The sequence below is a fragment of the Rhinatrema bivittatum genome, chromosome 2, assembly GCF_901001135.1.
Source record: "Rhinatrema bivittatum chromosome 2, aRhiBiv1.1, whole genome shotgun sequence".
Classification (NCBI taxonomy): domain Eukaryota; kingdom Metazoa; phylum Chordata; class Amphibia; order Gymnophiona; family Rhinatrematidae; genus Rhinatrema; species Rhinatrema bivittatum.
The window spans coordinates 571659682-571673727 of NC_042616.1; the positions used below are offsets into that span (position 1 = coordinate 571659682).

General features: G+C 41.9%; 1 protein-coding gene across 1 annotated transcript in view; it reads left to right on the forward strand.

Annotated features, from left to right (window-relative positions):
• Positions 1 to 14046, forward strand: part of SPIRE1 (spire type actin nucleation factor 1) — a 472800-nt gene that overhangs the window by 33527 nt on the left and 425227 nt on the right. The window contains exon 2 of the mRNA XM_029590957.1: positions 7946 to 7980. Coding sequence (XP_029446817.1) covers positions 7946 to 7980 — 35 coding nt within the window. The remainder of the gene's footprint in view (positions 1 to 7945; positions 7981 to 14046) is intronic.

A 14046-nucleotide genomic window follows, 5' to 3' on the forward strand; every position in this document is an offset into this window, starting at 1 on the left:
CAGATCTTGAGGCCCCAATGCTGTATCGGGTGAGAAAAATGGTGCCCCTGCTGGATGGCGACTATGGCCAAGGCCATATTGGCCATAGGTTAGCTGTGGCTGTGATGCCTTAATAGTCATATAATGAAGTGAGATTCATTGGTGATTGGTCTGTTATGATGTATAAAACTGATTGTGTGTTCCTCCTCTTTGAGCAGAAATCTGAAATAGAGAGTATAACACAAAATGGATGAAGTGGATGGAAAAAAAAGGACTCTATAAGCTTACAAACAATTGAAAAAGGGTTTCCCCTGATTGCTGGGCTACTGTTTGATAACAGAGTCAGATCTTTACATCCAAGGTCATCCGTGACTGGGGATGCTGCAGTGGCAGCATTCACGGCTTCTGGGTGGGTAGGAAATGGAGGAGGGAGTCATGACCTTCATTAAGCGTGACATCTAGAGGCCCATTATATAGGAATCCAGAAGGAGCTTTGGTTCATGGCTTCCGGCCTCAGGACTATTGCTGTGATGACCAGACTAAGAATAGTTGAGGGGAGAACCTATTAAAACGGGGGGGGGGGGGAATTTCCAGGTGGTTGTGAAAGAGTCTCCAGAATCCCAGCACTGGTTCTGGAAAACAAGAAAGTAGGAACTACTAGGCCAAAAAAAAAAAAAGATGGGTGCTAAATATTTACAGTAGACTTTAAAGTTGCTTTGAGGTGATCACAACCAGCTGTTCTGCTGCAAGGTGCAATGTACAACAGGTGCTAACCACACAATAACATATAACATGAATGCTGCTGAGGCCAGTGCTCACAGTCTTGGAGGTGAGGGCAGGGGGTTTTAAAGTCCCAATTATCAGTCAATATAGATAACTACTTACTTGTTTTAAGGGTGTACATGGGCCAGGTTCCAGAGGGAACTTCAGTTTATGCTATAGTAATTGGATGGGATGGGAAAGACAAACAAATTAAATATGTTCCACCCCCCCCCCCCCCCCCCCGGGTATCAGTGAGTGAAGGCCTATGGCATTGCAGCTTTGGAAACTCCTTGTCATTTATTTATTTTCATTTAGATTTTATATTCCGCTTGTCAGCACTTTAAAGTATACATCAAAGCGAATTACATTCAAGTACTATAGGTATTTCCCTATCCCCACAGGGCTTACATAAGGGTAAATGAGCAGATTTGGGACAGGTTCAAAATGGTCTAGAAGCCTAAAGGATTGGAAGAAGCTTATAATGCAAATTATAAAATTGAACACTAGTTAACATAAAGGAATACTCTACTAATGCAGCACCAGATTTCTTTCCTTGTCTCATAAGTATCTCGTTTCTTGACTTCTATTAAATTCTTTCTGTGACTAGTTTTTCCTGCGGCGGCGTCCCCAGGCCCTTCGGGGCCATCTGCCTCCCAGCTCTCCTCCTGACGGGGCTCAGCGTCCTCCTCTGCGTCGGGTCCGCCCCTAGGTGCGCACGCGCGGACCACCCGGCCCTTTAAAGGGCCAGGGGCAGGAAACCGCTTTGAGGCATGCATTGATGACATCACCTAGCTCTAGTATTTAGGTGAGGGCCCGCTCCTCAGTTCCTCGCCTTGGCAATCGGGTCATCACCTCTGTGTGAGCTAGTTTGCCGTTCTTGTTCCTGTGCTTGTTCCAGTGTTCCTGCGTTCCTTGTTCCTGTGCTTGTTCCTGCATTGCTTGTTCCTGCGTTGGGATAGGTGGCGATGTCCTTTTGTGGATTACAAACTGGCTAAAAGACAAGAAACAGAGAGTAGGATTAAATGGAAAATTTTCTCAGTGGAAGGGTGTGGGCAGTGGAGTGCCTCGGATCTGTATTGGGACCCTTACTTTTCAATATATTTATAAATGATCTGGAAAGAAATACGACAAGTGAGGTAATCAAATTTGCAGATGACACAAAATTGTTCAGAGTAGTTAAATCACAAGCAGATTGTGATAAATTGCAGGAAGACCTTGTGAGGCTGGGAAATTGGGCATCAAAATGGCAGATGAAATTTAATGTGGACAGGTGCAAGGTGATGCATATAGGAACAAATAACCCATGCTATAGTTACACAATGTTAGGTTCCATATTAGGTGCTACTACCCAAGAAAGAGATCTAGGCATCATAGTGGATAACACATTGAAATCGGTTCAGTATGCTGCGGCAGTCAAAAAAGCAAACAGAATGTTGGGAATTATTAGAAAGGGAATGGTGAATAAAACGGAAAATGTCATATTGGCCTGTAGCAAGTTAATTGCTTTTTATCTCTCCAGCTTTGTTATTGAATTAGAATATGCATTTGTTCTTTATAGTTAAAGGAGTTATATTAGGAACTCCGGAGTTCCGTTATTTATGTAAAGCCTGTTGCTGTCATCTGTTTACTTCCTGTAAAGCCTGTTGTATGTAAAGCCTGTTGCTAATTTATTGTTTACTGTAAACCGAGGTGATGTATATTTTTACGTGCCGCGGTATATAAGAATCACTAAATAAATAAAATAATGCCTCTGTATCGCTCCATGGTGAGACCACACCTTGAATACTGTGTACAATTCTGGTCGCCACATCTCAAAAAAGATAGTTGTGATGGAGAAAGTACAGAGAAGGGCGACCAAAATGATAAAGGGAATGGAACAGCTCCCCTATGAGGAAAGACTAAAGAGGTTAGGACTTTTCAGCTTGGAGAAGAGACGGCTGAGGGGGGAATATGATAGAGGTGTTTAAAATCATGAGAGGTCTAGAACGGGTGGATGTGAATCGGTTTTTTACTCTTTCTATTATCCGAAAGACTAGGGGGCACTCCATGAAGTTAGCATGTGGCACATTTAAAACTAATCGGAGAAAGTTCTTTTTCACCCAACGTACAATTAAACTCTGGAATTTGTTGCCAGAAGATGTGGTTAGTGCAGTTAGTATAGCTGTGTTTAAAAAAGGATTGGATAAGTTCTTGGAGGAGAAGTCCATTACCTGCTATTAATTAAGTTGACTTAGATAATAACCACTGCTATTACTGGCAACGGTAACATGGAATAGACTTAATTTTTGGGTACTTGCCAGGTTCTTATGGCCTGGATTGGCCACTGTTGGAAACAGGATGCTGGGCTTGCTGGACCCTTGGTCTGACCCAGTATGGCATGTTCTTATGTAGTTCCTGCGTTGCTTGTTCCTTGTTCTGTGTTCCCGCGCCTGTTCCAATGTTCCCGCCTTGCTCCAGCGTCTGTTCCTGAGTCCTGTTCCTCGTCTTGCTACCCAGGTAGTACCTTCTGGGACTGATACCCTGGCTTTGACCCTTGCGCTCCATTCGGACACTCTCTTCGCTACTCCCGTGATCACCAGGCGTGCCTGCTTTGACACTACCCGCGGCCTTTTTCGAGCTGGACCACTAGGCGCTGCCTATTCTATCCGGAGGACCTTCAGTTCGTGTCTTGTTCCAGTGGTCTCCAGTACTCCTGTTCCGGTCTACCTCGCCTGTTTACTGACAGCTGCGCACCTCTTCTTTTGGTGGGCACACCTCTCCGTCATCTCTCTGGGAGACCCTCAGTGGCCCATCTAAGCCCAGGCAGTCTGGGAATCCAAGGGCTCAACCCACAGAGCCCCCGGACCGTTATTGGTGAAGTTCCTGTCGGCCTCTGTCTCCTTGTGTGCTCCGCCTCCTGGCAGCAGGTGCCCTCTGGGATCCCTCAGAGGGCCGGACCAATCCTGCCCCAGGCCAAGGGTCCACCTCCAGCGCAAAACTTTGTAAAATTTTTGCTTTGCCCAGTGCATGTATTACTCTTGCTGCTGTGCAGGAGGTGGCTCTTGGGAATCCTGTCTGTATTCCGAAATTTCTGCATGGTGAAGAGTGTGAGGATTTGGTACTCTATTTGCTTTTTTGCAAAATACTTTTACCAGTGGATTTGTGTGAACAATTTGATCTGAAAAAAGTTCTCATTAAATGGTGGAAACTCATTTGTATGATGCGGAGGAAAGAGAAAATGCCCAAATGTTCACAAAATGTTGATTGTTTTTGTTATGTTTGTGGACTCTTGACCCAGAGTAAAAGTCACCCACCTGAGGAATCGAGGTGCCTTTAGTCTCTGGAAGGTGGAAGTCCCAGTATCGTAACCCCTCAGTACACTAAGCTGGGCTTCAGCGAGAACAGGGTACAGGCCAAGTACAACCAGACAGCATCCTGGTTCCAGGCAGGGGTCAGTGTCCAATCCGAGGTCCGGGCAGGCAGCAGGCAAAGTAGGGTCAAGTCCAAGCCGAGGTCCGGGCAGGCAGCAGGCAAAGCAGGGTCAAGTCCAAGCCGAGGTCCGGGCAGGCAGCAGGCAAAGCAGGGTCAAGTCCAAGCCGAGGTCCGGGCCGGCAGCAGGCAAAGCAGGGTCAAGGCAAGCAGGAGTCAAACAGGAAACCGCAGCACCAGGAACAAAACAACCACTAGACCTGTTGTGAAGGCAATCAGTCCTTCACTGCAGGGGATTTAAATATCCCTCCTTGCTGACGTCTTCTTCCAGGGCCTGCCCCTACTTCGTGTCCTGGCCCCTTTAAGAGGCGGGGCTAACCGCGGGCCTGACGATGCTGCTCCTCGGAGGGAGGCCATCTTGCTGCCGCGGCCCGTGCGCTTCAGACCGCCGGGAGGGGGACCCGAGCCGACTTGGCTGGAGGAGGTAGGGGAGCCCGATCGCGGTTCAGAACAATTTTGTTATCTGTTTCTGTGAGTTTCTGAGTGTGTATGTATATATGTGTGTGTGTGTGTGTATATATATATATATATATATATATATATATATATATATATATATATATATATATATATATATATATAATGATCCTTTGCCTGGGAACTGAGACCTGAAAACCTTTTCCCACCAAAGTGAAAATCAGAGCATATGTGTGTGTGTGTATGTGTGTATATATATATATATATATATATATATATATATATATATATATATATATATATATATATATATATATATATATATATATATATATATATATATACATATACACATATGCTCTGATTTTCACTTTGGTGGGAAAAGGTTTTCAGGTCTCAGTTCCCAGGCAAAGGATCATCATTGCTGCAGATCACTGTAGTCATGTATCTGCTGTTAAGTTCTTACTGATTGAACTGATACAAGCTGCAAATGCACCATTTGTAAAAAGATAAGGGTCAGATTGCTGAATTTGTTACGCATGTGCACTGGAGAAGGGGGCAGAAATCTTGCCACTGGCTTAGCACAAGAAAAGAAAGAGGTGCTAAAAATGATATACCCAAGTCATTGTAGTGAAAAGGCTGTGAGTGCATATGTATTTTTGTTTCTTTTTTTCCTAAAGCATGTAAAATTGCCAAAGGCCAGAAAAGAGAGGACACATAAGACGTAAAGCAAAAGAATAAGTAACGGGGCCAAGCAATCTTATTATTTAGAAGAATGTAGGCTGGTGCTGCTACTGAAGAGTAGAATCCAGGGAATTGTATGATGCAGTCCGAAGAACTCTCACACACACACATCAGCTTACTCGAATGGTGTGTGTGTGTGTGTATATTTTATTTTACTTTACCTCTATTAGATTGCAACAACAGAGGACAAGACTTAAGTGTTAATTTATCTTATAGCCGATATACTTAAAGGTAGACCTGACTTATCACAACCACTAAGTAATATTTAATATGAAATTGTTACAATATTTGGCACCTGTTTAGTTAATATAACTCAACACATTTAAGTTTGAAATTATGTGCCTTATTGTGAACCGTTGTGACGGCAACTAGCTTAACGACGGTATAGAAAAGATTTTAAATAAAAATAAATAAATACTGTAAATGGACAGCAGTATTGCTCTGCTTTCTGTGAGCACGCTGGCAGTTTCTGTTTGAGTTTACTTAAGATGGGAGATAGTTATTGCCTTATAATGCACTTAATTATACCCATAGTTTGGAGTTCTAATAGATATATTGCCTCTGGAGACAACAAATTTTGTGATACCTTGAGAGAGGATCTACAAAAAGGATGTGGTAATGCATGAACTTTAGAGAGCACACAGGTCCCTTCTTCAGATATTTTACCTAACAAAGGGCATGCCCTATCACCTCGTGGACGCAATGACAGGGTGAATGATGATTATGAGGCTCTCTTGGTAACTTTCCTGCTTGGTGCAAAGATGGTGGACCTCATGCATCACCACCTAGATAGAATTTTAGAGAGTTCTGGGTAGGAGCCAGCAGCATAGGAAAGTGAGGAGGGAGGTTCTGGAGTTAAATTTAAGCTTTTAGGTAGGAAATTGAAATTCAGACTCTACAGAATTTCATTCTCAGAAATACTCCCTACACCCGGGACCACGGAAACAGATTGAGTTCCAGAGTCTCAATGTATAGATGAGGTGATGGTGCAGAGAAGAGGGCTTTAGATTTGTTAAAAATTGGAGAGCATTCTGTGGAAGGAGGAGGCTTTTCTGGCAGGATGGGAGTCCACCAGGGTGGAACCCTGCTGCAGGTGCTAAAGTTGCACAGAATAATGTGGTTTGGAGGAATACTGGCAAATCAAGAAAGGTAGAATATCCCAATAGTCTGCGGAAAAGGCTAAAATAACCCAGGTGGATAAAAAAAAAAAAGCCCCCAGATATGAATGACTCCAAATTCCTGTTTGTGGGTACAAATACAATTAGAAATACACATAAAAAACATACTTTAAAATGACTGTATACGAATGCCTGAAAAATAAGATTGGAGAGTTGGAAAGTATGGCATAATATGAGGATATAGACATAATAGGCATCAGAGACATGATGGAGGGAGGATAACCAATGGCACATTATGATACCAGAATAGAAATATCAACACAATCGAGTGGATCAAATTGGTGGAGGGATGGCACTATATGTAAAGAATGGCATAGAGTCAAGCAGGTTAAAAGTCCTGCAGAAAATAAAATGCAATGTGGAGTTCTTATGGACAGAAATTTTGTGTGTGATGGGTAAGAATATAGCAGTGGATGTTTTACTACTATCCACCTGGCCAAGATGAAGAAATGGACTTTCATCTTCGCGTGCTCCGTTTGCCTCATGACAGGGTCTCCTCTGCCATTTTCTGTACAGAATTTGGCATTTCTGTCCAGAAAATGGCTATTTTGGGGGGGGGGGGGGGATTCTGTGCTTCGCAGTAGCACAGAATTCCCTCAGGACTACAGATTGGATGAGTCAACTGGTCTTTTTTCTGCAATAATCTGCTTTGATACTGTAATACTATGACTAGCTCCCCTATGAAGAGAAGCTACACAAGTTAGGGCTCTTTAGCTTGGAAAAGAAACAGCTGAGAGAAAATGATAGAACCTTATAAAATCATGCATGGAGTTGGATAGAAAAGATGGTTATTTACTCTCACAAAGAATACTAAAATAGGGGGAGACTTTATAAAACCAAACAGATTTAAAACAAATTGTAGAAAGTACTTTTTCATTCAGTGCACAATCAAGCTGTGAAGATGTAGTCAAGGCGACTAGCTTAGTGGGGTTTAGAAAAGGTTTGGACAAGTTTCTGGACGAAAGGTCCATAATATATTATTAGTCAGGTAGACTAGGGAAAGCTATTGTTATTCCTGGGAGTGAGTAACAAGAAATCCCAAGAAAAACTTTTTGGGATTTGCCTGGTACTTGCAACTTGGACTGGCTACTGTCGAAGTCAGGATGCTGGACTCAATAGACCTTCATCTGACCCAACATAGCACTTCTTATGTTCTTGACCACTATGTACTAGTGCCATGCTTACTTCTACTTATTTGGTAATTCACTTCAAATCAAGGGCTCCCATATCAGTAAACTCTTGCTGTAAGATTCCCAAATTTGATTTTTTTTAGTTAATTCTACTTTGTGTATCCTGCCTGACAAAAAAGCATGCTATAAAACTTGAATTTTTGCATTTTTTTTCCTTGAGTTTTAGGTTACCTGTGGTCTAAAATAACCTCTTTCTTTTTAATGCAGGTAAATCGGGATCTTCACAATGCACTGAAACGGAGGTAAGACCATCTCTGTACTCTTTTGTCCTAATGTGGTCTGAATTACTCGAAGTTTTATCTCTAGGAGATAAGATAAACTGATTATTTTATGTAAAAACGTGATTGGCCTGGTTCTCATTTTGTTTATCATCTTTTGTTAGGCCTGTCTCACTTCAGCTTTGTCAAACTCATATAATATACATAATTTGATCATTTAAACTGCTCCTTCCCATTCGCTATCTTTAGATCTCTGTTTCAGCACTAGTGATCTGAAGAGGATTGTACTTTGAGCAGACTTTCAGAATTGTAGTGGTATGAGTAACTTATTTTACATCCAGCTAGTGTGATTTTTTTTTTTTTTCTCAGTTGGGCCCAAGCTCCAGAATAAGGCGCAGAGCAAGAAGCTTATTGTATTTATTTGTTTACTTATTGGTACTTATATGCAGCCAATGCCAGAGGCTGTAGGCAGTTACAAAATAATATACATAAAGATGATAAACAATAAGTGAAACCATATCAACACATCGGGTAAAAGCTAGTTTGAAAAGGTATGTTTTCAGTAGTCCCTTAAATTTGTGGAAAGATAAGGCATCCCTAGGCTCTTGCAAATCAAAATTTGAGAAAATAGGCACTGCACATGGGGATAGCTGTGATGCTCTGTAAATAAACTCATAATCCTATCTTGGGTCTAGGGATTCCTGTGAGCATGGTTTCTTGGATTGCAATTCTCGATCATGATAATAAGAATGCATAAAGTGGAAGTGGGTGGGGGGTGGGAAATGGCAAATTCTATAACGCAATTGTAGATTGTCATTCAGCACCACCCTTTGACTTTAATGGCTCTTACCACAATTTAGAATCTAAAACCAATAAACTTAACCCAGGAGAAGCCACAAATTTAGGACTGGGTTTGCCAATCGTTAGTAAAACCTATTTAATGACATTTCTGTTAAATTGGATGGATAGGCTTCATGCCAACTACTAATTTAGTAGTTTCCCCAAACGCTCAACACACTGAATGTTAGTTTTTAGGTGCAAAATAGTTAAGGTGTTTTTTTTTTTTTAAATAACTTGATAGAATGCATTGTTTCTCCTGCTGTGTTATTGAGAGATGGGAGTGCTATTTTTGAGACTTGATAGTTATTCAGGCTGTGTTATGTCTGCTTAAACCAAATTGTGTTCTTGCATTGTGCCATAGTTTGCTTCATTACAGAGCTGAAAAGGAAAGTGAAATATTTAGCTTTGAACTTTTGTTGGTCAGTCAAGGGCTTATTTGTCTTGGCTATTGCTATTATGAAAGATAAAGTGACCATAAATGGCTACATAAACACAGAAATAATGACCAGGAAAGTGTTAGCAATGAGGATATTGATGGAATGTAAATATTTAAAGCCAAACAAAGTAGGTGGGAACCCAAAATCACTGGTGTACTTCAGAGCCAATAATAGTGATTGGGACAAGACTTGAAAGGTCCACAGGAACTCAGACAGCTGTTTAAAAAAAAAAAAAAAAAAAAAAAAAAAAGGTTTTATTTATGTATGGAAACTAACATCTTAATGACTCGTGTTCAAGGACCCCATCAAATAACTTTGATGGGCAGGTGCTGTACTTTTCTCAGATAAATTCAGGGAGGAGATTGCAGCAACAAAATTTTAAGAGTACGGGCAGGAACAGCTCTGCCCATCGAAATTATTTGCCGTCAGTAAGCTGTGCTCTGACCTCACCAGTAAGGCCCCTGCACTAATTATACTGAGATCTGGTCCCTCCCCATGCAGTTAATAGACACACGGTCTGTCAGGGGTCTGTGAACATGATTCATTAACATGTTCATTTCCATAAATGAAGGGGGTCCTTGAACATGAGTCATTAAGATGTTAGGTTCCGTACATGAATAAAACCTTTTTTTTTGAACAGCTGTCTGAGTTCCTGTGGACCTTTCAAGTTTTGTCCCAATCACTATTATTGTCTCTGATGTAAATATTTAACACATGCATAACACTGCTGTAAAGCACTGGTTCTCAAGCTTTTTTCTGTTCAGGGTGTCACTTGTGCGACACTCTGAACACATGACTGTCATGGGGCTAAATATAAACGCACAAGCTGTATCAACAGGAACCCCCGCCTCCAAGAATGGTTGCACAGCAGAACTAGGACATTTTCCCATACAACTCATCATAGAAAAAAGATATATATTCTGATTCTGGTGTCATCTCAGCAGTGGCGTAGCCAGAAATTAATTTTTGGCTGGGCCCAAGGTTAACATGGGTGGGCACTAAACAAAGTCTGAGCCATGGAATTCATATTCTTATTGATAAATACTTTCAAACACACATACCTGACAATAGATTTCTAAATAATCTGCTACAGCTGTTATACTTTTAATATTTTAAACTCAATTACTTCAAGCAGCTACCAATGCTAAACCTAATATATAGTTATGGAAGCATTTCAATTATACTTAAAGAGATCTCAAGTGGCAGTATCCCATACCTTACAAAGAACCATATACTAGTCTACTATAAAGACAAATATCTCATCATGCATCACAGAATTCTGTGAGATGTTTTAAAACCCTCTGGAATGTTGTACCAAAATATTTACCATAATTGAGCAAATGCCTTATTAATCTGTACCAATAAAACAGATAAATACCTTTTGAAGACTACTTTTCCTTTCCTATGGCTCAACTATTTAGTTTGTCTTCCTCTGATGGTGACATTTGCTGAATCGAGTCCAGGGGCTCCTGACATTCATCCCCAATTCTTTACAAAGGAAGAACAGAAAAAAGACTGTTCTGGATAAAGAGATGTCTTGAAGGTGGTCACACCCTTTGGCTGACAGCTGGGATGTATCCTTAGCAGTGTGGAGAGGATAACTGGGTAGACAGGAGAAAAAGGCTATCCAGCCCTGTCATTTACTAAGCTATCATCATGTAAACATACACTCTGCATCCACAAATAAGACTGATACAATTGCCTACATGCTAGTAAAATACCTCACCTCGGGCACACACACAGAACCGACCTTCACTAAAGTAGAGAAAGACCACACAATTATAAATATGGAGATAGAAACTGGAATGGAAAACAAAAAAAAAGCCACTCTGCATGCAGTGCAAACCTGGAGAAATGGAAAGAGAAATATAGCACTTAATACAGTCCCAGGATCTGCAATAATGCACAGAAATTAATCTGCAGAAAGTTACACCTGCATTATGGAACATATAACAACCCTATCTATGAAAAGGCAACACTACAAATATTAAATCAGGTCCTAAACACTAATACACCTCCTATTAGGAAAACAGAACAAGCCAAGCTGCTATAGATCCCCACACAGAAATAATTGTAAAACTATATTAATAAATGTTTCAAAACAGCTGATGAACAGAATAACATCCAACAAAACTCGTAAAAATTATTAAAAATTGTCCAAATATCAATAAAATATTTCAAAACAGCAGACACATCACATAATACTCAATAATTAAAATGGCAGTCAATCAAGAAAAATAAACTTAAAATGCCACCTTTTACTTACCCTCTCCAGCAAATCTCCTACTCCTTTCCTTTGAAAGCACATACCAGGAGCAGCAGCAGCTGCTGAAGCTCTATCCTTACGGTCCTCTTCTTTAGGGCCCACAAGTCACACACACAGAGCTGGTGCAAGAGTATTTGGCACCCTAGGCGAACATTCAGTAATGCAACCCCTCCCCTGGATTACGTATTGGCAGCAGCTCTGGCACAGCGCCCCCTCCCTTGGTATTGGATTTGTTGCAGGACCTCTTGTGCTGGTGGGAGTTTGCAACCCCCCAAAATTGTGGCGCCCTAGGCCACCGCCTAGTTTGCCTAATGGAAGCACTGGCCCTCCACAACACACACACACACACACCAATTAAACCCTACGATCAGTCTCTATCTCTCACACACACCCCAGTCACCTCCTTGCCCAGTCTCTGTCTCTCACACACACCCCAGTCACCTCCTTGCCCAGTCTGTCTCTCACACACACCCCAGTCACCTCCTTGCCCAGTCTCTGTCTCTCACACACACCCCAGTCACCTCCCTGCCCAGTCTCTCTCTCACACACACCCCAGTCACCTCCCTGCCCAGACTCTGTCTCTTACACACACTTTGCTTAGAGCTTACTGTGTTCCCCTTTAATTTCGCAGTAGCAGATTTCCTAGTGCTGCCGCTGCCTTCTCAGCCGCACTGAAGCAGCAAACATTTATTTTAGAAAAATATGCCACAGCACACAAGCCTTTCTTCTGGCTGTCAGGATATCCCTAGGCTCCTGCACCCCCCCCCCCCCCCAAATCTGCCTGCTTTTACGGCCACTGGGAGCTCCAATTGCCCCATCTGAAATCAGCATAGCTGAGTGCCAATTTTAATTTAAATGCAGTTTGCCGCACTCACTGGGGGAAGGAGGAGACTCCACGGAGCAACCGGCCTCTGCATGCTTGCTTTGGGGAATCCTTACTCTATCGCGGTTCCTGGCTGGGCTGGCCTCTTTTCTTTGTGGCTCTCCGCATTTCAGCACTTCCAGCCCATGGCTTTTTTTTTTTTTTAAGCTTTAATGTAACAAGTTTTATTTGAAATCTACCAGGAAAATTATCAAAATTAAAAAAGTTATTTGGATTTTAAAGTGAACAGAACACTGCCACTCCTCCCAGCCCATGCCCCCCTTCTTCCTGCCCCACCGGCCAATCAGAGGCTTCCTCCTTCCACTGGCAGGGAGGAGGCTTCCGATTGGCCCGCGGGGGCAAGAAGAATTGAGGAGGCTTCCGATTGGCCCGCGGGGGCAGGAAGAAGGAAGAATGTTTCCCATTGGCCTGCGGGGGCAGGAAGAAGGTAAAGGGAAGTATTACTGGGGCTGTGGGAGCCGCAACACACCAGCTGGTTTTATTAAATGTTTTTCCTCCCTTGGGTGCCTGCTGATGCTGCCTGCTTTTTATTGGTTGCAGTGTCTTGCAAACAAATTTGGGTGGGCCTGAATGGAAAATGGGTGGGCCACTGCCCACCCAGGCCCACCCGTAGCTACGCCACTGCATCTCAGTAATAGCAACATGAACACATTCTAGTATGAGATGCATTGTAAAATACAAAACTTGAAAAAAAACCCACACAACCTGTGTAGCAAACCTGTCATACCATAGCAGCACTACCTCTGAGGACTCACAGCAATAGCCTTACCTATGAAAATGCAGCAGTGCACCACCAATGCATGTCCTGAGAGAAACACAACAAATAAGACTGATACAAATCTCTATGTGCTAGTAAAATACCTCAACTTGATCACACAAACAGACCAACCTTCACCAAATACAGAATAAAAGACCACCTCTCCCTGTAGCCTCCCACTGGGCCAGGAAGAAGAGAAGGAAATGAGAGCAACTTTCTGTCGTGCCCAATAAAGGAGAAAGCAGCCTTCTGCTGTGACTTTGCGATAAACTGGTGTATACTGACATACCCATTGAGAATTGCTGCTGTAAAGTTATTTGAAAGGCAATTTTGATTTATAATGACCACCAGAAACTGGCTAGGCGTAGAAAATCAATCAGGAAAGATTAACTAGGAGGAGACTTGGAGAATGCATATCCTCCCCATATGCATATCCTCTTGGGGGTAAGAACCTTGTAAACTGATTATTTTTTTACATGGAGACTGGTGAATGATAATGATTGTACTGCTTGGTAAAAATAGAAATGTTTCTTACAGTATGAGGAGGAAGAAGAGAGTAATTTAGACAAGTAAATGCAGGTTAGAAACTGATATTGCCTGCCCTCTAGTTAATAAAGGTCACAGATGCAAGATTTTTAAAACTCCTGCTGAGGATTGGGTGAAGTCTGAGCTGAAGCAATGGTTTGATTCCTTAAGGGATTGTTTAGCAGACTCTTGGAGTGGATTTTTTTTTTTTTTGTTTAAAGAACCAGTTAAATGCCAGCCTGTACTCTAAACATTCAAATATGTAATTCAAATGAGGTTTCAAACATTTACAATAGGGGGAAATATAATTGGGGAATGTTAACATCTATTTTGAACATAATTGTATTTTTAATGACATTTTTTTTCTAGAAGCCACTTTTTC